The following is a 25,774-nucleotide window of genomic DNA, read 5'->3' on the forward strand; positions in this document are numbered from 1 at the left end:
AGAGTTAAAGGGAAATCCAGCCCAGAGAAGACACTGAACCCACAGGTATGCTTTGGTTGTGAGTCTCGCCAAAAGCTTAGCAAAGGAAGCCTTGCTTTCCCAAAGACCTTTCCAGACAGGCTTTGGACTGGGTCACCCATACAGGTGAGCACCCCACCTTCTCACACCCCCAACCACCAGCCCTTTGAAGTGAGGCTTACCTTTCCAAAAAGCACTGGGATTCCTCCTGTGTTAGACACTGCTTTCCTTGTGTGTCTGCACACAGTGGGCCTCTTCTTTCCCTTTCTGCAGGGTATAGCCGTGGACACCACCTTCCTTGAAATGCTTTTCTGTGAAACTTCTAGAATCCCTTTCTTGGCTCCATTCCTCATTCCCTGAGCTTTGAGCCTTGGGAACATCTCCAGAGCAGGAGTTCTACACTTAGCCACATCTCCAGTCCTCTTTGCTTTTCTAATTTTTCAAAGAGGGTCTTGCTTTTTGTCCAGGCTGTCCTGGACCACAAGCTTCCTAATTATACTTCCCACATTGCTACTATGACAGGCACAACATGCCTAGTTTTTTGTTGTTGTTTTTGGTTGACATGGGCATCTCTTAAACTTTTGCCAAGAGCTTGGTCTTGAATGTTGATCCTCACAAAATCTGCCTCCTAGAGTAACTAGGATGACAAGTTCAAGCCACTGGCTTTTTGTTGTTGTTTTAGATGGAGGTGCCAACATTCTCCTTCAGCTCTTCTCGTTTCTTTTCTTTTCTTTATTATGAAAATACCGTACAGAGGGGTTACAATTACATGGGCAAGATAATGAGTACATTTCTTATCAAGCATTGTTGCCTCCTCCTTTGTTTCCCCTTCCCATACCTTTCCATACCCCTCACCACCACCAAAGTTGTAAAGTTCGTTTTTTGACATAACGACTTGTACATCTCATTGTTGCAATGGGTCCACCTGTATCCCTATTTAAACGATTTGTTTTTTCCCTTCCCCTCCACAAATTATACCAACATCAAATACAGTGAAAACAGGGGTTATACTGTGGGGGAGGGACATACAAAGCAACAACGAAATCACCTTATAAATGTTAGAAACAATCGCATGAATGAAAAAGGTACTTGAATACTTATCTTGGGGTTCATTTCCTTAACATCAACTTATCTGACCTTTTCTGCTTGACTCAGATATATACTAGTTATTGCAAATAAGGGAAACCATGGGGACTTATGTTTCTTTGGGCCTGGCTTACTTCCTTTTTTTTTTTTTTCACAAGTCTTTCCATTTCCTAACAAATGGGGCAATGTCATTCTTTCTGCTGGAGGCATCGTCTGGTTTCTTTGTGTGGATCTACTGTGGAGGGTTCTCCAATGTCATGCTAAAAACATCCATGGACTGATAGCTCCTAAATTTGCCTCCCCAGCCTGTACTTCTAACTTCAGCCATCATCCAGCCACTTACTCGTCATCTTTGCATTCCCATAAGCATTTCAGACTTGACAAGAACTTACCCAAACTCTCAATTCCCCTCCCAAATCTTCACCAGCTGCTCCCAAGTTCTCAAAAGCTTTGGGCTCATCCTTAATCCTGGTTTCCTCACACCCTCTATGCAGTTTATGAGCAAATCCCTTCACCTCTAACTTCAAAATAATTTCCAGAATACATCCTATTTCTTGTACCATGAAGTATCCAGCCACCAAAGGCACTGCCTGGCTCACCGCAAGCCCAACACTGTCCTCTTGCTCACCTCAGCAGCTAGTGGCCTTTTAAAAGGTTAAGTCTCAGAACTGGGTGTGGTAGTACTCACCTGTAATACCAGTTTCGGAGGCAGGATTATGAGTCCAAGATCAGCCTGGGTTATATTCTAAAAAGAAGTCTCATGATGGCTCTCTCCTCTGGCCATCCTCTAAATGGCTCCCACGCTGCTCATACTAGAAGCCAAAGCCTTTGAACAGCCCACAAGGCCCTCCACCAGAGACCCAGCCCATACCTTTGCCAACTGGCTAAGGCACAGATGTTCTTCTGGCTCCTTCAGCCCAGATGTTCATATAGCTCACTGTCCCGTGTCTCTCCCCAAATGTCACCTTATCAAAGAAGCTTCTCCAATTGTCCCTAATAAAACAGGAATTCCAACTTAATGCAGTTCTGGCTCCTAATCCTTTTCCTCTTTATCATTTAGATGTACATTATCTTTCTCCACTAAAAACAGCATGCTGTTCTACCGCTCTGGTCCCAGCACTTAGCCACAGGGCACCTGTTGTGTTGCAGACACTCAACAGATACCTGAATCGATGTTCAGAGAGCAGTGAACTTGAGAAGCCATTCTTCAGAGCATGAGACTACTTTTAAACAAGCCCTTAGACGACAGACCCACCTCCAAGGATACAGCAGGGAAAGAAAATCTGGTTAAATTCAAAAACAAAGTCAAATGTTTTCACGAGCACCATACTGAAGTTAGCCCAAGTGAGCCTGAGTTTAAGATACATTCCTTACCCACTTTTGCTTTGTGACAATCATCTTGCTGGCCTCAAAGTCTATCTTCCCATTTCAGCTTCCCAAGTACTGAGATCAGATATGCATAGCAAGACAGGACATTTTGAGGGAGACTTGCAGTTATTCCTAACTTACAATTAATTCCATAAATCTGAAATGCCTGAGCATCATTTGAGTTGGATTTCTCCAGCAGGTTACAAGATCATGGGAAATTTGTTCTTTTCTAAAAAAGAATGTAAAGAGCTTAGGAGACAATCTTGTTTTATTAGAACTAGGTAGCTATTAAAAAACAAAAAAGGCAGCAGGGTGGTGCTAGTGGCTCACACCTATAATCCTAGCTACTCGGGAAGCTGATAGCTCAGAATCACAGTTCAAAGCCAGACAGGCAGGAAAGTCTGTGAGACTCATCTCCAATTAACCACCAGAAAACTGGAAGTGGTGCTGTGGCTCAAGTGGTACAGTATTCATCTTGAGCTGAAGAGCTGTCCAGGCCCAGAGTTCAAGCCCCAGGACCAACAAAACAAAAAACAAACCAAGAAGGCAAGGCAAATGTTAGCTGTGGTGGTGTGGGCAAGGTGGAACCTTTACAACTCAAAGCTGTAATGGCCTTTTTGCACTGTTCTCAAATGTGGCCTGGAAACCCCTGGAGCCTAGAGGCCCAGCCCCTCAGGAATCTAAAGGCAAACAGCTCTCATGGCATTAAGACATTGTCCATTCTTTCACAAGTGTTCAATGCACGTAATCTGTGATGTCCTGAATGGAAGCAGGAGCAGAAATGAGGATTTGTCTTTAAGAAGTCAAACAGCAGAGATTTACAAAAATAAAAATAATAATAAAAAATACAGGTGGACCCATTGCAACAATGAGACATACAAGTCATGTTGAAAACGAACATTACAACTTTGGTGGGAGGGGGGGAGGAGGGTTGGGTAGGAGGAGAGGGGGGAGGATGGGAAGGGGAAACAAAGGAGGCTACAATGCTTGATAAGAAATGTACTCATTATCTTGCCCATGTAATTGTAACCCCTCTGTACAGTATTTTCACAATAAAAATAAATGATGCCACTAGGAGGGGGAGGGACGAAACTGATGAGTATACTGCAAGTATGTATGAACTGGCATAGTAAACCCTTTCCTTGTACAACTAATATATGCTAATAAAAAATCTTAAAATAAAAATGTTAATTTATCTTCCAGAAAGGCTAGTTTGAAATGGGCCCATTATTTGAAAGTCATTATTATTTTGGTTGGTCCCTGTGACTTCAACACAAGCCTAGACAATAGTGAGACCTTGTATCAAATAAAACCAAAAATGGTAACTCAAGGCTGTGATGGCATTTTGTTTTCCTGCTCTAACCACAGTCCAAGATATTAATAAATTACTAAGCTAGACACTAGCAGTGGTCTTCTGTAACTTTAGATTCAGGACTTGTCTAATGAACACACTTCTTACCTCTCCCAAGTATAAATCACTCATTCATGAGGCCCAGACCCCACTGCCATCCATCAACTGTACAGCCTACTCAATGTTTTATTGAACAATACACGCTTATTTTATAAAATAGAAATAGGGCATTCTTAACATGGCCATACTCAGTAAACTTAGCATACAATATAGTCTGAATATGTAATATACAACACCAAAAAAGATTTTGTATTCACTTGAAAAAGATGAGGGGCTGGGAAGGTGGCTCAGTGGTAGAGCGCTCGCCTTGCATGCCTGAGGCCCTGGGTTCGATTCCTCAGCACCACAGAAGCAAAAAGAAAAAAGCCGGAAGTGGCACTGTGGCTCAAGTGGTAGAGCGCTAGCCTTGAGCTGAAGAGCTGAGGGACAGTGCCCAGGCCCAGAGTTCTGGCCCCATGACTGGACCCAAAAAAAAAAAAAAAGAAAAAGATAAGGGACTGATTCTCCAGTAGAAATTGAGGTGTTTGGGGTTTAACTCAATTTTGGAGAGAATTCTGGGATGGCTGGCCAGAAATGTATTAGAATATAGCATGTACAAAATTGCTGGGTGGGAGGGCAGTCCTAAGAGATAAACATCTAGAACACATGTAACTGAAGTATTAGCCTTTATCCTACAATTGACGGCAGCAAACACACATATGTAAACACACCAGATGGAGAAGATACACCCTCCCGCCACATGAAGCAGCTCACTCCCAGCAGCTTCATAGTCAAGAAACTTCACATCACATACCTCAAGATGAACAGCACCAAGCAGGGGTTTATTGAGTGATGGGTAATGACTCAAACAACACAAGGCAGGCCGGCTAGTTTATTCAAACTGCATCTAAACCTTAGATCTCTGGCTCAACAATAATGTATATCAAACCTTTCATTACAAAATCAATCCTGTGCTAAATCAGAGCTGGTTTAAATCAGTCTTACAACTTCCAATGTTCCGGGCTGGCAACTACAACATGACAAATGTTCAGTTCTGTGACAAAACCCCATTTGATTTTGGCTACCCAACCTTAAACATCAGAGAAATGGAATTTTACAAAGGATTTCACCCTATACCCACTGCTGCCAGTTCTCCAGTAATTATGTTTTCTTCATCTCTCAGGAACATTTTTAGATGAGAAGAATTTTCTTTGATCTGCTTGCCTTGATGGGTATGAAAGAACTCAAGAGAATAAAGAATGAAGGTTAACTGAGATGCCAAGAAAAGTTTTTATTGCAAGCACAGTGAGTAGAAAGTTGTCTTCTCACACAAAGTGGCCACAAGGTCTGCCATGAACTAAATCTGACAACCCTTCATTGGTTAAAGCATATGCACTAACTTCCTGCTATCAGGTGTACATCATTTCTGCCATGTGGGACATTTTCTTGGGGATATACAAGTAGTATTCCATGTAGCCTGATAGGTCCTCAATGGTTACGTCATCCACATAGACTCGAGCTTGCTCAGAGCAGGAACGGGGAGAGCCAGACAGAGTTCTGGTGTGCAGTGACTGAGAGTAGTCCTCAAGCATACATCTTCGTTCTGGGGCCAAAGGCGGGACATTCTGCAGCCCTGAAAAGGAATATACTTCCATATCATGCCATCTCCTACACTGGCACTCCTTGCCTAAACATGTACACGGCTTGCCCTGGTTTAGCCTGGAAACAGATTGAAAGTCAGAGAGATCGCTGGCCTTGAGACTTGCTTGGGAGACTTGGGTAGTGCCAGAAGAGTCTTCCGCTTTACTCTCTGATGGGAGCCTTGGAACTGGAGTTCTCAAAGGCTCAAGGACTGCCCCTGTGGGATTAGCATCGAGAGAAGTAGAGCTTTCTCCTGCAGGGAACTCTTTAGGGGTTGGAATTCCCAGCCCACTGCCGCCATCAGGGGAGTCAGTCTGACTTTTGTGCTTGAGCTGGCTGCTGGAAGAAGATGCTTTCGCACTGCAATGTATGAACTTGGGAGGATGAAGGACTGGAGACTTAGAACGTCGACGACGCTGGGTTCTCACTGCTCCTCGTGAAGTTTTCCTTGTAGACCTAAGAGAGAACAACACACAAGAAAAGGCTGGGATGCAGAAGCCTTCCTGAAACTCTTTATGATACTTGGAAATTTACCTCTTCTCAGGTTTAGTAGTGTTTGGCTATGAATTTCCCCCACAGAGATGTCCTGTTTTCAAGCTGTCTCAAAAAGGTCAACATCCCCTTATAGCAAGCTATAGAAACAAGCGAGATAACTGATAACCTGTGGAACAACTGCCTGGTGTCCACCTAGGCCCAGGAACCTTTCCCCAGTGAATGTGAGGGACGCACCCTAAACAGTCAACCTAGTGTTGAAGCCTAAGTGAAGTACTCTAGGCGTGAATCTAACTTCATACTACTGGAAGGCTAACCTTACAAAAGAGCCGTGCCATAATCATGACTTGCTTCTACTGGTACCAGCCAAAAGACTAAATATACACACAGGAAATGATCGAAAAAGATCTGCACTCCCCAATTTCCAAACTAGTAGAGGGAAAAGTCATGTGTGAATGTATGCACACACACACACAATCCAAAGCCTCTCAAGTAAGCGTTTACAAGACAGGGAGAAGTGAGAAAGGGGGGGAAAGTAGAATAACAAAGTAAAATGGTAAAACCAAGTTCAAATAAGCAAAATTAATGTAAATGCACTAAATTCAGCAAACTGAATTAGAACAAAACAGAACCATGCCACACGTTACCTAGATATATACAAACCTTTAAAGCAGAATGGTTATATAAGGAGAAAAGATACACTATGCAAGCACTAAAAAACCAGACTAACTCTATATTCCAATTCCAAAAAAGCCTTTAAGACATTGGGCTGGGAAGGTGGCTCAGGGGGTAGAGTGCTTGCGTTGCATGCATGAGGCCCTGGGTTCGATTCCTCAGCACCACATAAGCAGAAAAAGCCGGAAGTGGCGCTATGGCTCAAGTGGTAGAGGGCTAACCTTGAGCTGAAGAACTGAAGGACAGTGCCCAGGCCCAGAGTTCAGGCCCACAACCGACAACACCCCCCCCCCCCCAAAAAAAAAACAAGACAAAAGCCATTATAAAACTACATAATGAGAGTTTCAATTCACCAAAAAGAAAATATCCTAAACATAAATGAGCCTAGGTATATGAATCTAAAAAAACAATTCCATAATAAGTAACACAAAATGTAAAACAGAGCAAACTACAGTTTCACAAAGCAGGCTTCAACCTCTCAATTATGAATAGGTCACAAGTTGATAAAAACAACTCAATCAAGAACAGTTAAAGACACATTCTTCTGAAGAAAACATACAACATTAAAAAAAAAAAAACAACTGACTTTGGGAGCAGGCCAAATAGAAAGGCTCAGCAAATCTACAACTCAGAATCGCTGGGTCCTGGGTTCTGTACTAAAGCATACTCTTTTCCCAGGTATCAGGAAAGAAAAATCCAACAATATTCTAAGGTATTAGGATAAGAATATTCTCAGTAAGCAACTCTTACCCATGCCAACTGTCTTTAGATGGACATGTGCTTTTAGGTTTGGTATCATCTGCTGTGGTTCTGGCTGATGTTCTGACACTTGTACCTTCTCCAACAGACAGCGACACGACGGGCCTGAAGACAAGAACAAGGTTTACTGCTAATGGAAACTGTTAAATGCTCTCCCCAACCCAAGTGCAACCTTTACCAATACTTTTCTCTCTAGTTTACATTTCTTAAAAACCGGTCAGCTTTTAGTGTAATTTTCCCTCTACAACCAAATTCAGAATCCCTAAAAGTCCATGGTTGAAAAATCCTAAGCCAAAAGGTATAAGCAGAGGCAGGATATAAATAGTCTTTGAGGCTGTTTATCTGGGGCAGATAGGCCTTCTGTGAAAATGGAATGCTACTGACACTGACCACTTCTTTTACACAAGCAAATCAGAGCCATGGGAACCAAGTGTAGGAGCAAAACCTTGAAGAAATCCAACCTGAAAAATATACCCACTTAAATACTACTCAAATTTTAGATAAAGCATTTAATTTTTGAAATTAATAATATTACAGAGTTAAATCCTTGGTTTAAAAGTATACAGGTAATATAGAGTTTTCAGTAAATAACAAAGTTAAAAGAGAGAAAAAGGACCATTTACCATCTTACAACCTAGAAATTACTCCTAATAATATTTTGGTAGAAATCCTTCCAGAAAGAACCAACACAGCACACTGACAAATTAATAAAAATCTTTGATGGACAATCTACTATCTTAAAAACAAGTACTCAAATATAATTTAAAAACTGGAAATAACCTAAATATCCACTAAGAAAAAAATACTGTATTATAGAAATTATGGCACATTTCACAATGGAATATTAGGAATTTATGGAAAATTACAGGTACAGGAATTTTTATGACAAGATAATGTGTTTATATTAGGAGAAATAGCATGGGGAAACATCTTTATATACATAATCTCTATTACATTTTTTGAAGTATGTTATTACGTATACTGCCTATATAATAAAAATGATTGTAGTAAATTTATTTTCATTCTTTTCCTTTTCAAAATTCTTTTCTGTAATAAAGTTTTATTTCATAGTTTGACAAAAAGAATGTTGATTTGTTGAACATATAGATACATTTGTCCTGCAAAGACAAATACCATTGGATTCAAAACCTGTTGAACAGGATCATGCTGAATGCCTGGCAAAGCTTGGTTAGTCATGAGTCAGTTGCTTAGAGGTCCCATCAGCACAGTCAATCGGCAACAATATCACATTAGAAATGTAGGCTACACTATGCGCGTCTTATTTGCTTAGTCACACCAGTGACTCACTTCTTGTACTCAACTTTAGTTTTCTCAAATACTAGATAGTGCTTCTTTTCCTCCTGTAATTTTTACTCAAGGCAGATCACATACTACATATGTTTGATTTTCAATCCTACATTGTACAGATACTTATTTTATAAGTGTCCAAATAATTTTTAATGGGACTAAATTGGCTTAAATTTTAGTTCCTATCACTTAAAACACCAGAAGTCTATGTATCAAAAAAAAAAAATATATATATATATATATGTACATATATATACACACACACATATATATGAACATGTTTATATACTTAGAGATTTATATACATATTCCTAATTTTAAGAAGCTATTTCTACACCAGAGATCACAAAAGAATATATACTGTATCCACAATCTGGGAGCTGTTTTCTTATTTCTTATTTCTGCTCCTCAAAACAGCTTATCGTATTATTGATATAAAATGGCCAAGACAATCATAGTGTAAAAACCACTGGGAGAAGCAATACTTTTTGAAGTATCAGGGAAGCAAATGTGAGTATCTTAATAGCTACTGTGCCAATCTGTCAGCATAAAGCTTCTTCTCATTTGGTAAGCTGAAAATAAGCACAAAGCTAAAAGGAAACAATTAGCAGCTGGGCGCCCGTGCCTCACACCTATAATCCTAGCTACTCATGAGGCTGAGATCATGGTTCAAAGCCAGCTGGAGGAGGACCAGAAGTGGTGCTGTGGCTCAAGTGTTAAGAGTGCTTGCCTTGAGCTGAAGAGCTCAGGGACAGCGCCCAAGCCCAGAGTTCAAGCCCCACAACTGACTAAAAAATAAAATAAAATAAATAAGCCACACAACAAGTATCATCTATTTAATTTTCACTTTATGCTAAGTACTGTGTGCATTTCTTCATATCGATTTCAAGGTACTATATAAAGGAATGGTTGGGCCTGGGAATGTGGCTTAGTGGTAAGAGTGCTTGCCTTGCATGCATGAAGCCCTAGGTTCGATTCCTCAGTACCATATAAACAGAAAAGGCCAAAAGTAGAGTGTGAGCATTGACAAAAGAAGTTCAGGGATAGTGCCCAGGCTCTGAGTTCAAGTCCCAGCACTGGCAATAAATGAACAAATGAATGAACAGGAATGGTTTTATAGCACAGGTTCTGAGTTGGACATTCTGGGTTCAAATCCTGACTCTGATGCTTCTTACCAATATGACAGTACAAAGTTATTTGTGTGAGTCTCATATATAAACTGAATGTGGTACTTATAAAAATTCTAGTATTTGCCTCCTAAACAATGTGTATTCAACCCAGTATTGAGGACATCATGAGAAATAAATGTTATTTCCATTCACAAAAACAGAAATTCTTATATTCATTAAAAATTTGACATTTCTTCTGGCTAGAAGAAAAAGAAAATACATGCACAGAACAGTTTGGAAATATTAATACTCAGACAGCAGCTGGTCTGCAGGTGCCGTAATTAGTTTGGCCAAAGGGTCCAAGATTATTGATCTCAGTGACAAAACCTTACTGAATAAAGGTTTCCATAGTGATAGACTCAGCAATCAGACACCATGAAATCAACAATGTCTTCACGGATGTCTACTGGGTCAATTCACTTTTAGTGAAAAATACTGTGATTCCCTTGAAAAGTATGAGGAAATCCCTGATATGATACTGCTTGAAAATCTTTGATTAAAAGAGGGTGGAGGATCTTCTCAAAGTTAAAGAAAACCAAAACACTCAATCTCAGAATACAAATGAGGCTACTTTAAATTTTAACAGCAACATTTCTTTCAAATATTATGTCAAATCTGGTCAAAATGACACAGTGCCAGTATTACATCTTCTCTAAACAGTGAAGAATATTAGAAGAACTCTTTAAGGGAAAAGGACTACTTAAAAGTAGAAAATACATAATTTTGAATATGCTACAGATTCCATTACCCTGATGCATCCACTCTTAATTTCTTGAAAGCAGTTTGTAGACTCTCCTCCTCTCCATCCTTGGCTTCAGATTTCATTGTGAACGTTTTCTGCACTACTATGGATGTTCCCGTTAATACTAAACAAGAAAAAAAGAAAGAATATAAGCAAAATGAAAGAAGGTGGGACCAAAGTATACCTTTTAGTAAATAATCTATGTTCTTGGTGTGGGATATAATTCAGTAATAGAGTGCATGCCTAGCAAAGGTGAAAGCCTGAGTTTAATCCCCAACATTAAAAATGAAAAACAAATCTATACTCCTGGCATTAGTGTTTGGAGAAAAAAGACATTTCTAAAAGAAAATTTCAGTGTAGATGACTAAGAGACTGTAGGTTTTTATTTCTTAACAAAATACACATAATATGTATTATGATAAAATATAAACTGTTCAGACACTTGCTACCAGAATCCTATTACACAATTCTGGAATAAATATAATCTAAAATCTGTATTTCTGTTCATATATATATAGTGTGTGTGTGTGTGTGTGTGTGCACGCGTGCGTGCACACACAAATGCCAGTACTGGGCTTGAATTGAGGACTCGGGTATTATCCTTTAGCTTTGTCGCTGAAGGCCAGCACTCTACCACTCAAGCCACAGCTCCACTTACAGCTTTTTGGTGGCTAACTGGAGATAAGAGCCTCACAGACTTTCCTGCCCAGGGCGGCTTTGAACTGTGATCCTCAAATACAGCCTCCTGAGTAGCTAGGATTATAGGCATGAGCCACTAATGCCAGATTGTATCTTAACAGGAGAGAAAGTCTCCCCAGTTGTGGATGTCTAGAAATCTATGAAATGACCTTTATCATCAGGTTTAAAAAAAAATAAATAAATAAAAAGCTTGAACGTTACAGTTCAACTCTAATTCTTTCAAACACTATTTGTCTGGTCTAACAATTCTAATTAACTTCATGACACAAGATAGCATTTCTGTAAAGCAATCTTGATCCACAGATCAGTAAGTTCAAAAATGTTCAAGTGAATTGGCTGGTGTTCTACCAACTGAGGCACAACCTCCAACCCTGAGTACAAGATAGCATTGTTAAAACAGAAACAACTATAAATGTAACTCGATGCTAATTAATCCTATACACTGCCTAAAAGCTGATATCATCAATTGTTTTGTAAAAATAGTTTTGGATAATGTAGCTATTATACAAGAAACAGAAAATGCAACTTGCAATTCAAAAAAATTCTAGACACCAGTGGGTCATGCCTATAATCCTAGCTACTGAGATCTGAGGACTTCGGTTCAAAGCCAGCCTAGGTAGAAAGTCCCTGAGACTCTTATTTCCAATGTACTACTCAAAAAAGGGGGAAGTGGTGCTACAGCTCAAGTGGCAGAGCACTAGCCTTGAACACAAGAGGCTCAAGGACAGAGCCCAGGCCCTGAGTTCAAGTCCCAGGACTGGCCACCCCCCCCCCCAAAAAAAACAACACATAAACTTTTTAAAAAAAAATGATAAAGAACAGAACTTTTCCTAGTCAAGAAGAGAAAGTAAAAAACACAAATTACTCTTGTGTGTTAATACCTTAATCAACTACTTTGATTAATCAAAGTTCTAATTTCTTAAGCTCTGATTTTGATATTTAAATAAAGGATTAAAAAATTGCCTAAACAACTAGAAGCAACAGAGAAGTCTGTGAGAAAAAAAAATACTGAATCTAGTCTGTAAACTATCTTTTCAACCATGGTTTAAAAAAAAAAAAGGAAATGGTACCAAGTTTTGAACAAAAAAATAAGCAAATCAATATCCAGAAAGAAAAAAAGTGAAACAAAAATTGCAGAGAGGCCAGGCATGAAGGATCCTAGGACTCAGAAGACTGAGATCTGAAGAGCTCAGTTCAAAGCCAGCCTGGACAGGAAGAATCTGTGAGAAATGTTGAACCAAGGATTCACTTTACCTGTTTCTAACCTGATACCCTAAACCCCATCCCCCCCACCCCCCACCCCCACCCCCCCAGGCACTCTCAGAGGGAGTAGTGCCTCTCTAAGGATCTTCTGGTATTGTCTGATTCCACATCTGCTAATTTCTCAGGGGTGGATTTGATGAGACCTCTAATATTCCAAATGTCTAGATGTCACAATATGTTTAACAGAATGTAGTGTAAGTGGCAGAATAAAGCAGCAAGGAATCAAGGCTTGTTTATACATGTATTTGTGTGCAGAAGTTAAGGTATTCTGGGTAATATGCACAAAACTGAAAAGTCTCAAAATAACTTTGCTAGGTCAGGATAGGGTCGTTTGGGCCAGCCCTAGCCAAAAAAAAAAAAAAAGAGGAAGAAAGAAAAAAAAGAAATAGCCAGGCTCTAATTCTAGCTACTCAGGAGGCTGAGGTCTCAGAATTTTGGTTCAAAGCCAGTCCAGGTAGAAAGGTCTGTGGGACTCTTTTATCTCCAATTAACCAGCAAAAAGCCAGAAGAAGAGATGGCACTCAAATAGTAGTGGGTCAGCCTTGAATGAAAACTAAGTGAGAAGGCTAGACTGAATTCAACCCCTAGTATGGGCATACACCCACAAAAAAGTTCATAGGACTGCATCTCAAACAAACAAAAAAGAAAGCTGGGCTCAGGGGCTGGGAAGGTGGCTCAGTGGTAGAGCACTTGCCTTGCATGCTCGAGGCCCTGGGTTCGATTCCTCAGCACCACATAAGAAAAAAGCCGGAAGTGGCGCTGTGGCTCAAGTGGTAGAGTGCTAGCCTTGAGATGAAGAGCTGAGGGACAGCACCCAGGCCCAGAGTTCAGGCCCCACGACCGGACCCCCCCCCCAAAAAAAAAAGAAAGCTGGGCTCAGTGGAACACATCTGACATACCAGCTACCCAGGAAGTTTAAACAGAAAAAACTACAGTCCAGGTTTAAAAAAAAAAAAAAAAAAAAAGCCAGCACCAGTGGCTTATCCTGTAATCCTAGCTATTTAGAGACTGAGAGATGAGGATCATGGTTCAAAGCCAGCTCAGGCAAGAAAGTCCACGAGATTTTTATTCTCCAATAAACCACACCAAAAAGCCAGAACTGTGACTCAATTGGTAGCACACTAGCCTTGGATAAAAAAGCTCAAGGACAGTGCCCAGTCCCTGAGTTCAAGCCCCAGGACAGACAGACAGACAGACAGACAGACAGACAGACAGACAGACACACACACACACACACACACACACACACACACACACACACACACACACACACACACACACACACACACCCCAAGGCCCAGCAAACACAAGTCCCTGGATCCCAACACTGCCAAAACAAACAATACTGCCAAAATAACAACAAAAACTTAAATCTGCTAGCTTTACCTCAACTTCATATGATAAAAAAACATAAGTATAATGCCAGGTGTAATGGTCCATACAGCCTGAACTCCCAGGTAGGTACACAGTAAGAGATGGGAGTATTGCAAATGAAGCCTAGCCCAGGCAAAAGTTAGTAGACTAGCTCAAGAAACAGTCTGGGGGTAGTGGTACAAGCCTGCAAACCTGGCTAAGCAGGAGGCAGAAGAAGGAGGATCTCAAACTGAGGCATCACTGGGAGAAATGCAAAAGACTTCATGAAAAACTAAAAGAGAAAGGGCTTGGGGTGTCACTCAAGTGATAGAACCAGACGGAAGTTCAAAACCACAGCACTGCTTCCCCCAACCACCACAAAACCATGTAAATACACTCTCCACACATATTTGGCTAGTTTGGTTAACCAGGATATAAAGATGAAGAAACACAGTCCGCAGAATTCCAGGCTTCAGTGGGCTATAATTCCTCTTCATTTTTACCAGGACATACAAAATAGATAACACACAATAGCATCTTCTGAAATACCTGGGTGGAGGGGCTGGCATAGATCATATATACTAAAACACCTGAAGCTCCACAACATTTTAAAAGGTGTTATCGTAGCTTGTAAATAAATCCTGCTGCAAAACTAAAAGTTAACTTACAGTGTTCCCCAATTACTTTATGGCCAACACTCTGCTTATGGGCCCAAATAAAATAAATCATCTGAGTCTGTCTTCCCAACCTCAAGACCCCCAAACAGTGCTCTTTGGGCTCTACTGGAACTCAGTCAATATTTACGTACCTCTAACAGATCTAAGCATACACCGCTGAATTTACTGACAGAAATTCATGCCTTTCACAAATATTTACAAAATTCCCACGCAGATTAATACTAGACTGGATGCTAGGGCTAGAAGGGTGAACCTGATACACAGGAGGACTGGGAACTCTATTTCTGGAAAGACTAGAATCTCACTCTTGTGCTCCAGGAACTTAAAATATAACACTTGCTAAGAGCCTTTGCACCTAGTCTGATGACCACCGTAGGTATTAATACAAACTTGGTTAGCATGCCTGTTGATATGCTAAAAGAACGCCATCTATAAACCAAAACATTTTAAAAAGATCTAACTAGACTGAAACTTCAAGAATGAATAGTCTATTTTCAGACTCTCAGCATTCTGATTACTCACCTTTTTCCTTACTTTAACCCAGAGCAAAGGTAAATCTTAGGCATGAACTTAAAAGCAACATCACAGCATGTCTGCAATTACGAAGGCTTATTATGCTCCTTGGTACTCGTAACATCCTATTCACTCAAAGCAAGAGCTTACATCTATCTCTGGACAGCAGATACAATGGGTTTCCCTGTCTTTTATCAGTATTAAATCCGTGGGAGACGTTCTTAGTAACAATCCCCAAAGACATCGAACTTGTGTAAGGTCTGTATTTGTTACAGTGTATTAACATGAAAGTACACCGTTTTCGCTTTTCCCTGAGTTCCCTTCAACCTGGCAAAAAAGAAGTAATTGTTAAGTTCCTCCTAAGAAGAGGAGAAAAGTCTTAGTTTTGAGTTTCAACCAATAGCATGTGTCACAATCTTATTTACATCTAGAAGTTTCCTTACACTTCAAATCTAATTCCTCGTTTTCCAGGATCCTGGAAAAGACCAGAGAACAAGCCACAAGGTGTATTCTACCGGCTGGTGAGCCTGCCACCACCGTAATGTTAAAGACTTCGGAACTTTCCCAGACCACCGGGAAGCGTGGAGCCTGGGGAGGGAAAACCCCGGGGAGAAAACACTCGCTCCCCCCCGCACCCCGCACCCATACCTCTCACGGTCCGCACACTCGCCCAACCCCCGCACTCACAGGACTACGGTCAAAGCACCTGGTCAATTCTCTTCCCCTGGTCAGAACTGGGGTGGGGGGGGCGGAGGGGGGACTCGGGGAGGGGGGCGGACGCCGAGCCGGGAGCTGTCCAGGGGTTGGGCTCTGCCCGCCCGGGTCCCCGGCTGGAAAGCTGCTCCCGTGGCTTCGCTGCGCGAGGATGGAAGTCGGGTCGAGACTCCAGGAATACGGAAGAGACCGGGAGCGGAGGCCAACAGGCAGCCGACGAGAACGCGACTCCGGGGGGAGCGGGAAAAGGCGGGAAGGCGGGAAACGCGGCCGAGGAGGGCGAAAAGGGGAAGCTCCGGCCGGGCGGCGGGGCGGCGGGAGGGCGGGAAGCGACGGGGCCGAGCGCGGAGCTCCGCCGCACCAGCCCGCCGCCGAGGTGGCGCGGAGAGGCCCCGGCCCGGCCCGGCCCGGCCCGGCCCGGCCCAAGCAGCAGGCGCCGGGAAACGACGCGACCAGGCACGGGCGGGTCCCAGAGAAGCCGCCCACCCCGGGGCGGGCCCTGGAAGCCCAGAGGCCGCCGGCCACCCAAGCCCGGCACGTCACGGCACTTACCTTCACGCAGCAGGGGCGTTCTGGGGGTCCGGTCTCGTCAGTTCAGACCGGCTCTCACCGACCGCCGAGCCGGACTGACCCGGATCCAAACCAGCCGTGAAGGCGGCCCGCGCCTCCGGAGTCGCACTGCGCCTGCGTCACTCAGGCACGTGCCCCGCCCCTTGCTCACGCTCCTCCCACCCCAGTGACTAGGCAGCGCGGCAGGCGGCAGCTGCGCAGGCGCAGGGCGGCGGCCGCGCCTCTGGAACGTCCCGCAGACGCCCCTCTCGGAAGCACGTGCGCCTTGCGTCATTTCCTGTTATTCTTTTTTTTTTTTCTTCCTCTCTACTCCCTCTGGCGCCGGTTTGCTCCGGGGCGGGTTTTGGGGGCGTTCCTGTCAGGGGAGTGAGCGGGCGTCGTTCTTAGCTGCGCCGGCTCGCCAGGACTTGGTGCAGCGCTTTTAATCACCCAGGCGGCGGGAGTGTTCGCGCCAGCCGAGCGCAGACTCTGCCCCCCGCTCCGCCGGCGACCGGGCCCGGACGGCAGCCCCTCGCCGGGGGGCGTCTGGCAGGGTCTGCCCGGAGCGAGGAGGCGTGGCACCTGGCCTGGAGGGCCCCGAATGCTGAGCTGCAATGGGAATTTAAATGCCATCGCTGTTGTTAGACTTGAGGCCGCTGGTTTGTTCTCTCTCCTCCCCCTCTGTGAGCCTCGCTTTCTTCACCTGAGTGTTGGCTGGTATCTGTCAGTGTCGTTTCTTATGGCTTTTGATTCCTTTGAGAATCTTAGACTCGCCAGAGAAACAGATGCCTGGACGCGCCAAATTTTGCTAGGCTTTCAGCAGTTTACCTAGGTGTGATGTTTAGGTCAGGTAGCAAGCAGGGATAAAGCTGACATTGTCTCCATCTCCAGCAACCGTCTGTCCATTTGGGGGTGCCTCTCACCTGCCACCCCGCAGCTTGAAGCCTTGTTGGAAAAGATGGATTTCTTCCCAAAGGAAAGTCAGCCCCAGAGGGACAGGTTATCCCTGAATCCAACCTGGCCGCTGCTATAGGTATAGTGACCTAGCTGAATGGACTGCTGGAAACAGCGGACCCAAGCAAAAGAGTGTTTGGATCAAGTCTGGGGAGAAATCTTAAGTTAATTGTACAGAGCCCCCAACTTGCTATGGTTTCACTTAGCTATTTGGAGGGGGGGGGGTTGCTTTTCTACTTTATAAGGGCAGACATAAGAGCCACATAACTCTGCTTCAAGTCTTGAATTTTGATTTTTTTTCTCATAGTTTCAAAATATGCCCAGCCACCAGGCTTACCAGTGGCTCACACCTGTAATCCTAGCTACTCAGGAGGCTAAGCCCTGAGGATCGACATTCAAAGCCAGGCTGGACTAACCAGCAAAAAGCTAAAAGTGGGTCATGGCTCCAGTAGTAGAATGCCAGGTGTGAGTAGAAGCTGAGCATGAATACTTGAGTTTAAGCCGCTGAGTGTAATGTATTGAGATTTTCACCTATCACTGGGGGTTCTGGAACAAACTCCCAAGTTAGGTGAGGGATCAATGTATATGTTTACAGCCAAGGTCCGTCACTATTCTAGAAGCTCCCTAGAGACAGACTTTGTCTCTCTTCTTTATCACTTCATGTTAATTTTAACATGCACATTCCTCACAATTTTAATTAGTAGTAGTAGTTTTATTTTCTTTATCAATTATACCTCCCAGAAATGGAGATTCTTTAAAACCATGAAGTCATGGGTTAAGGAAGTAATAGCTCAGTGATAATAGTATGTGTCCAGTCCTGAGTTAGATCTTAAGTTGAACAAAATACAGTGTGTGTATCCCCAGGGCCTAAATTCTTTGGTGTCACATACTTTAATCAATAATTACTGATCAGAGGAAGGCATTAAATGTTCACCCTGTGTTAAAACTATTAAAGTACATTTAAGCCCGAATGCTGTGGGACTATAGCATGTCAGCATGCCTCTTGTCACAACTCCTCCTCTTCTTTCCACAGACTTTGCTGCTTGTTCAGTGCTATGCAGAAGCCCTTAAGAAGTGCATGAGCTCCTGGGAGAGCTGCTAACCAGCAGAGGTACAGCTGTGTTGGTAGCAGAAGGTGCCCAGCCCACTCTGAAGGTCCAGGGTAGTGTCTTGGAGAAGCCTTCCTCGAGGAAAGTTTGAAAGTCAGGCACTGCTGGACACTGGGAAGGGATGAGATGAGAACTTGGAGCCAGCTCAGTGTCAGGAGAAAATCAAGAAGAGTGGATTTTGTCCTAAAGGTCATGAGCTATTTCATGATGATTTGATGTGCTGTTTAACTTTGTAGAAAGCAAATGGGGAGAAGCAGCATGCAGGAGAAATACCATGAAAGAAGGAGAACTGCCACCACAGCTGATGGCTGTGAGAGGCTAGGGTTTAGGAGACTGGCAGAAATATGCTGGGCAGAGCCATTTGGCTCAGTGAAGTCCATAGGTGACCTCATTCACTAAAGAGGGAATGAATCCAGAAGGGCCATGTGTGGGAATGGGGAGTTTGGCTCTGGACTACAGAATTGGAGTACAGATGAAAGCAGGAATCAGGTCATGAAGGCAAGGGGCTAGCCTAAGATTTCTTCTAAGAACCATGAGGTTATGAAAGAGCAATAGCCTGCTTGATGTAGAAAGAATACCCTAGTTTCAGGGTGAGTGACAAACTGGAGACATTGGTATCTGAAGAGGACTAGGAACGGAGAGCAAGTTAATAGGTTAGAAAGCTGTGTAAAACAGGCTTCAGTGAGATATGGTGTGTGTCAAGAGGGGCAGTGAGCAAAGTCCACAGTGACATTTGGCTTTCTAGTTTGAGGACTGAAAGGGCACTGTTGCCTGGAACAACAAAAACTGTGTGAGTGGGGATAATTACAGCTAAAAATTTTTTTGGGGGGGGGGTCCAGTTGTGGGGCCTGAACTCTGGGCCTGGATGCTGTCCCTCAGCCCTTCAGCTCAAGGCTAGCACTCTACCACTTGAGCCACAGTGCCACTTCCGGCTTTTTTCTTTTTGTACAGCTAAAAATTTATACTTCTTGTTATGTGTCAGAAAAGTCACTGTAATTCTCATAGGAGTCCTGTGGTTACCATTACCATCTTCAATTTCCAGATGGTCAAGTAAGTGGACTTCAAACTCCAATTCTGGGATTCCTGTTAGTCCTCAGTTCTGGAAGGAAGTAGGCCTTTTCCTGGAAGCCATTGATCACAGGGGGAAAAAAAGAAAGAAGAAATATACTACATTATCGGACTTGTGCCAAGTGCTAGTGGCTCATGCCTCTAATCTTAACAATTTGGGAGGCTGAAATTTGAGAATCCCAGTTCAAAGCCAGCCTGTGCAGGAAAGTTTGTGAGACTTATTTTCAGTTAACTACCAAAAAGCTGAAAGTGGAGCTGTGGTTCAGGTGGTAGAGCACTAATCTTGAGCAAAAAGCTCAAAGACAGCACTCAGGCCCTGAGTTCAAGCCCCAGGACTGGTTAAAAAAAAACAAACAGATGGGAACATTCCTATATCCAGCATTTATCAGGTCAAGAAAGAGACATTGCTAACTGACATAAGTCAATAAAGAATTAAATGAATGAGAAGAGAAAAGAAAGAAGACACTGCTGGTGTTCTTACCAGCTGAGGGCACCCTAGTGCCACAGCATCTCTTTGCTTACTTAAGACTAAAATCCTTTCAGCTTGGGCTTTTAAAACTGAAGATGCAGTGTTAGTGAACTGCCTGTCTCAATATTCACATTTTCATTCACTTGAACTTTACAGCTTAAACCACACAGTAACACCAGAAATGTTTAAGGCAGAAAAAAAAGAATCAAGAAGGAAAACCACAGATGATTGCATGTGGTGAGGACTAGAAGGGACTATTGAGAAAGATTCTGGGGTGCTTTTCTTTAACATCCTTTTCTTAACCTGAATAATGCTGGTTATAGAAGTATTTCTGTTTGTAAAAAAAAAAAATCCATGAAAAGCTGGGAGCTGGTGGCTTATACCTGTAATCCTAGCTACTCAAGAGACTGAGATCTGAGGATTGTGGTTCAAAGCCAGCCCAGGCAGGAAAGTCCATGAGACTCTTATCTCCAATAAATTACTTAGGAAAAAGCTGGAAATGGTGCTGTGGCTCAAGTGATATAGCACCAGTCTTGAGCCAAAGAGGTTCAGGGACTGTGCCCAGGCCCTGAGTTCAAGCCCCAGGACTGGCTGGAAAAAAAAATCCATGAAAGTACAATATAGGATTTGTACATTTTTCTGTGTATGCTTAAACTCCAGTAAAGAGTTTGAAAAACTTCTGTATGCATACAAGAAGACAGGTAACATGTTAAGATGAGCTGGTCTTTTATTCCCCTGAATTTCTTAGCTGACTCTAGTCATGAGACTCCCTGAGAAAAGCAAAAACCTCCAGTTAAGAACATTTGCTTCAGCCAGGCGCCGGTGGCTCACACTTTTGTAATCCTAGCTACTCAGGAAGCTAAGATCTGAGGATCGCAATTCAAAGCCAGCCGGGGAAGGAAAGATCCGTGAGACTCTTAACTCCGATAAACCACCAGAAAACCGGAAGTAACACTCTGGCTCAAGTGGTAGAGCACTAGCTGAAGAGCTGAAGGACAGTGCCCAGGCCCAGAGTTCAAGCCCCACAACCAACAAAACAAACAAAAAACATTTGCTTCATCAGGACAACTTGACAAGGGACATGGACAGGTGGCTCACAGAACAAGAAATAGAAATGGACTTGATCATGAAATATGCCCTGGCCTCCATCTTCAAAAGATAAGGCTTATTGAAAGTGCACCAACATACCATTTTTAATCCATCAGGTTGACAGAAATCCCAAATCCTGATGGGACTGTAAAATCAGAGACCAAAGGAAATTATTAATTATCAGAAATAGGGCCAAATATTAAAGGCACAACCTCTCTGTCGAGAGAAACTCTGGTCAAATGGCCAGTAGTCAGCCTAAGCCTTTTTCTATCCTTGCTAAAAAGCAAAAGAACTTCTCTCCCTCACTCAAGTTTCCCAAGCTGGCAGCTTTGCAGTTTATCACAAACTTTGCCGAAGTCCATTGACAACCTAGAGGTTTATCATCAGCTGTACTGAGGTGCTGTATTAGCCAGGAACTTACATTAAAAATCATTTCTGTAAAGAAAATTTCAGTGTACCCCCAACCATGGGGATGAGTTTCTAATATTTTGAGATATAAAATATACTACCCCTGCTCAAGTCTATGTTTTGCTTCTGTAAATCTGCTTGCTTGCTTTGACAAACACCACCTGTGGGTAGTTTTTCCCTTTAAAGGACACTGCTAGGAAAAAGATCTCACTGCATACTACTACCCAAATAGTGAGGTGTAGTCACTATTCAGCTAATAAAGACTTCTTGCTGTTTATCTGAGTCGGTGGCCTTATTTCTAGATTTGGGACTCTTCAGTACCCTCTGCAGATTAGGGCCAGAGATGGGGGTGGACAGTGAGCAGTAGATACTTTCATCCATTGCTGGTTGGACTGTACTGGACAGCCCATTTGGTTGGGCAGTGTCTATCAAAATCATACATCTAGTAATCTACCCTGTAGATGACAATTTTTTTTTGTCTTTTGGTTTTTTTGTTGTTTTTTTTTTCAGTCCTGGAGTTTGAACTTACGCCCTGGGCACTGTCCCTGAGCTTCTTTTGCTCAAGGACAGTACTCTACTACTTGAGCCACAGCTCCACTTCTGGCTTTTTCTATTTGTGTGGAAATAACCCCAGCACTTCATGCATGCTAGACAAGCACTGTACCATTAAACCATCTTCCCAGCCCTGTAGGTGACATTTGTACATACATATAATGGCTTGTGTGAAAGTTTATCAATTGCAACAGTGACTGCAATAGCAAAGACTGGCGCGTACTCAAGTGTCCATCTGTAAGCCACTGGGAAAAAAAGCCTGGCACCTCCACATAGTGGAATTCCATGTCACTGGGGAAAAGTTTATATACTAAGGAGAGAATGATGGGGTAGAGTATAAGTGCAAAAAAGCAAGTTGTAACCAGGAACAGGTGGCTCACACCTGTAATCCTAGCTACACAGGATGCTGAGATCTGAGGATTACAGTTTGAAGCCAGCCTGGGCAAGAAAGTCCCTGAGACTCTTATTTCATAAACTACTCAGAACTTCTCTGAAAAAGCTGGCAGTGTTGTTGTGGCTCAAGTGGTAGAGTGCTAGCCTTAAGCAAAAAGAAGCTCAGGGATAGTACCCAGGCCCTTAGTTCAAGCACCAGGACTAGCAAAAACAGTACTATGCAAGATAAATTTAAAGAGCCCTTGATCTAAAGCTGGTGAGCTGATCTTTTAGGCATCCAGATTTCTTATAGCTGTCCAGTTTCAGAATGGTTAGGTTTGGTTTTTTTTTTTTTTTGTCGGTCATGGGGCTTGAACTCTGGGCCTGGGCGCTGTCCCTCAGCTCTTCAGCTCAAGGTGAGCGCTCTACCACTTGAGCTACAGCACCACTTCCGGTTTTCTGGTGGTTTATTGGAGATAGGAGTCTCACAGTCTCTCCTGCCCGGGCTGGCTTTGAACCGCGATCCTCAGATCTCAGCCTCCTGAGTAGCTAGGATTACAGGCGTGAGCCACCAGCGCCCGGCTAGGTTTGGTTTTTAACTTGAACTAAACTGTATCTTGATAATGTCTCCAACTGATTCTTCACTTAACCATTGTGTGATAGTGTTCTGATCCAGTTGAGATCCCAAGAATTCATTCCTTAGCCTTGTGCATGCCTTAAATCAAGATTCCCCCTTGGGTGTGGACACTCAAATACAAATTTTCAGAACATTTCTTTATTCTCTGTTTATACATCCATGAGCATCCAGTTCTTCCTGAGAGATGAGAGAAAACATTTCGCCAAAAAGGTGCACCTATGTTCTCAGAAGCCATGGATGGGAGACCTTGCTTGCTCTCGTTCCTCGTTCTCTCCATCTGCTCCCCAACTCCTGCTACCTGAGACCAGCCCCTGCTCTACTATCACGGATGGTGCTACCCCTCAGTTTCCTTCTCAGGAAACTCGTGCTGGGTTCTTTTTCTATACATGCAAACACACCAAGCTTTTATCCTTGAAGATGAGATGGTTATTTGATTTTGCAGATCTTATGTGAGTTTATTTGTAGCTCTAGAATCAGGCCTTGACAGGGGCCAAAAGTCAGAATATCCAGCTCTGCCACATGGGCAGGTTAAATTTGTAGCCAGAGAACACTCATCTTTTACAAAACCAAAACAAGATAGATCCAAACTCACAAAGCTCCTTTTCATCTAGGTCCCCTAAAACACTTATCCCTTTCCCCCTTTGGAACCATAATCTATTTCTTTTTTTGGAGGGGGGGGGGTCTAGTCGTGGGGCCTGAACTCTGGGCCTGGGCGCTGTCCCTCAGCTCTTCAGCTCAAGCTAGTGCTCTACCACTTGAGCCACAGTGCCACTTCCAGCTTTTTTCTTTTTGCTTATGTGGTGCTGAGGAATCAAACCCAGGGCCTCATGCATCCAAAGCAAGCACTCTACCACTAAGCCACCTTCCCAGTCCCCCATAATCTATTTCTTTCTCCACTACCTCTCAATGTCTGTCTCCTTCCCTTCCTCCACAGTCCCTCATTCTGCCTGTCTCATCACAGGCCCCTTTTCTTCCTACAACCCACTGATCAGGTGCCTTGGATTGCTTCAACACATAGCTTCACTCCCTTGTGGGTCTTGTGTATGGAATATAGAAAGCCTCTATGAAATGGCTGATTGAAAATGTTATCAGAAAACTTACTCAACAAAAGAAAGAGTAGAGCCAGCAGACCTTGAGCCTAGGGAGCCAGATCCTCTCCCAGGTGCCCAGATCTCCAGAGGCATTGTGGTTAGAGTTGATTGCACGCTGCATTCCTTTGATCTGGCTATGCCTTCTGTCAAGATTCAGAATCCCAAGACAGAGAGGCTTGGATGGCTCTGAGACAGATCAAACCCTACCCACAACTACATAAAAGTGTGAAAACTGCAGATTCCCATACATACTTCCTTTAGCTTCCTCTTCCTCCCAGCTCTCCTTTCTGCTTTGAGGGATGGGTAATTCTCTGGTCTGCAAACATGTTCAATGTCTGAGGGTTTCTCTGTTCTCCTTTCTCCTTGCATCCTCTCAGGGTGGCTTGTGGGCTTAGGGGGTAACAAGTGAGAATTATGGTTCAGTGCTGTCCCCTGCCCTTTTCTGGACTTCACTGCCATGTGGACAATTCAGGCCTGTCCCTTAGGTGATGTGGATTATGGTTGAGCCCGCCAAGATGCACTGGCCTGTGCCAGTGGCTCTCGCAGTACACCTGAGCATTGCCAGTGGCCCTGGTCATGAGGTCCTTGTGGTCTACAGACTTTCATAGCTTGTCACCTACCTGACCTCTCCTCATCTGTCAGTCTGCTCCACACATTGCTGGGGCATAAGGACACTTCCAGATCACCAAAATGGCACTCACAAGTTAGTGGGAAATAGGGAGCTGCCGCTAACCTCCGTACTTTTGGCTTGTTTTACAGCCCAGGTGCCAACTTGGAGCTGTGGCATAATCCTTGGACAGCTCTCCAAAGTAGCCAGGTTTCTTCTGGTGTGCTTGGGGAAATGGGGCACCAGCATCCTCCAGATCTGTCTGTGTGCTTTTTAGCCCTACACAGAAGGTTTGATCTTCTTCTGGGAGGGTGGACCAGAGCACTTGCTTCTGAGCTCTTGTCTGCGTTTCCTCCTCAGCAGCACCGGTCTTTTCCTCTTTCTCCTCTGTGGGAACTTGTCTTTTTTAGTCTTACCTCTCACTGTGGCTTAAGGAAAAAAAAAATATATCCACTCATCCCCAAATACTAGACTTGATCTCCAAAGATATTACAGAAATTAAGAAGCCAACTTCTCCCGCAGCAAAGCCAGTTCTTAAGTCTGTTGTCTCCCTCTGGACTGAAACATGGAATTCCACCTCTGAGCTGAGCAACAAAAGTCTTTCACTGATTGTACAGCTGGGACTGAGTGCTAACTAGTAATTGCCAACATCCAAGGATGTTGGCTTTAAATCCCTAGCAATGTTCTTTCACATCCTTCTTGGCAGATGTGCCCATCCTTTGGGTGGCATGGTTCTTGGGTGTCTCACCAAAACTGTGGAAAGCATGGGGTGATTCTTCAAAGGAAGAAATGAGGGACTTCTACCCAAGGAAGAGGACAGGGCGGGCCCTGCAGAGGCATGCATGTCTCCCAAGCATCTGGTAATCACCACTTGCTGTTGATGCCAGGTCTAGATGTAGGGCCCATTTGTCACCTCAGTGTCACAGCTACTAGTCACTTGTCACAAACACTTGGTGAAACATGGCAGGTGGAATTGAATGGGTTCTCATTTAAGCCTAGTCC

At 43.5% G+C, this 25,774-nt stretch overlaps 1 protein-coding gene across 3 annotated transcripts in view; it reads right to left on the reverse strand.

Annotated features, from left to right (window-relative positions):
- Positions 1 to 4,677: 4,677 nt before the first annotated feature.
- Oser1 (oxidative stress responsive serine rich 1) overlaps positions 4,678 to 25,774 on the reverse strand; it is a 72,776-nt gene continuing 51,679 nt past the window's right edge. The window contains exons 1-4 of one of the 3 annotated variants that reach the window (XM_042694315.1): positions 16,420 to 16,546; positions 10,655 to 10,772; positions 7,421 to 7,534; positions 4,678 to 5,959 (exon numbers count right to left, since the gene is read on the reverse strand). In XM_042694315.1, the coding sequence (XP_042550249.1) occupies positions 5,272 to 5,959; positions 7,421 to 7,534; positions 10,655 to 10,731 (879 nt within the window). In that variant the 5' untranslated portion in view covers positions 10,732 to 10,772; positions 16,420 to 16,546 and the 3' untranslated portion in view covers positions 4,678 to 5,271. Of the gene's footprint in view, positions 5,960 to 7,420; positions 7,535 to 10,654; positions 10,773 to 15,859; positions 15,879 to 16,419; positions 16,547 to 25,774 lie in introns of those variants that run through there. The other 2 variants (XM_042694316.1, XM_042694317.1) reach the window with 2 other exon arrangements.

This window comes from Dipodomys spectabilis, unplaced genomic scaffold, assembly GCF_019054845.1.
Source record: "Dipodomys spectabilis isolate Male_0828 unplaced genomic scaffold, ASM1905484v1 ptg000175l, whole genome shotgun sequence".
Lineage (NCBI taxonomy): Eukaryota > Metazoa > Chordata > Mammalia > Rodentia > Heteromyidae > Dipodomys > Dipodomys spectabilis.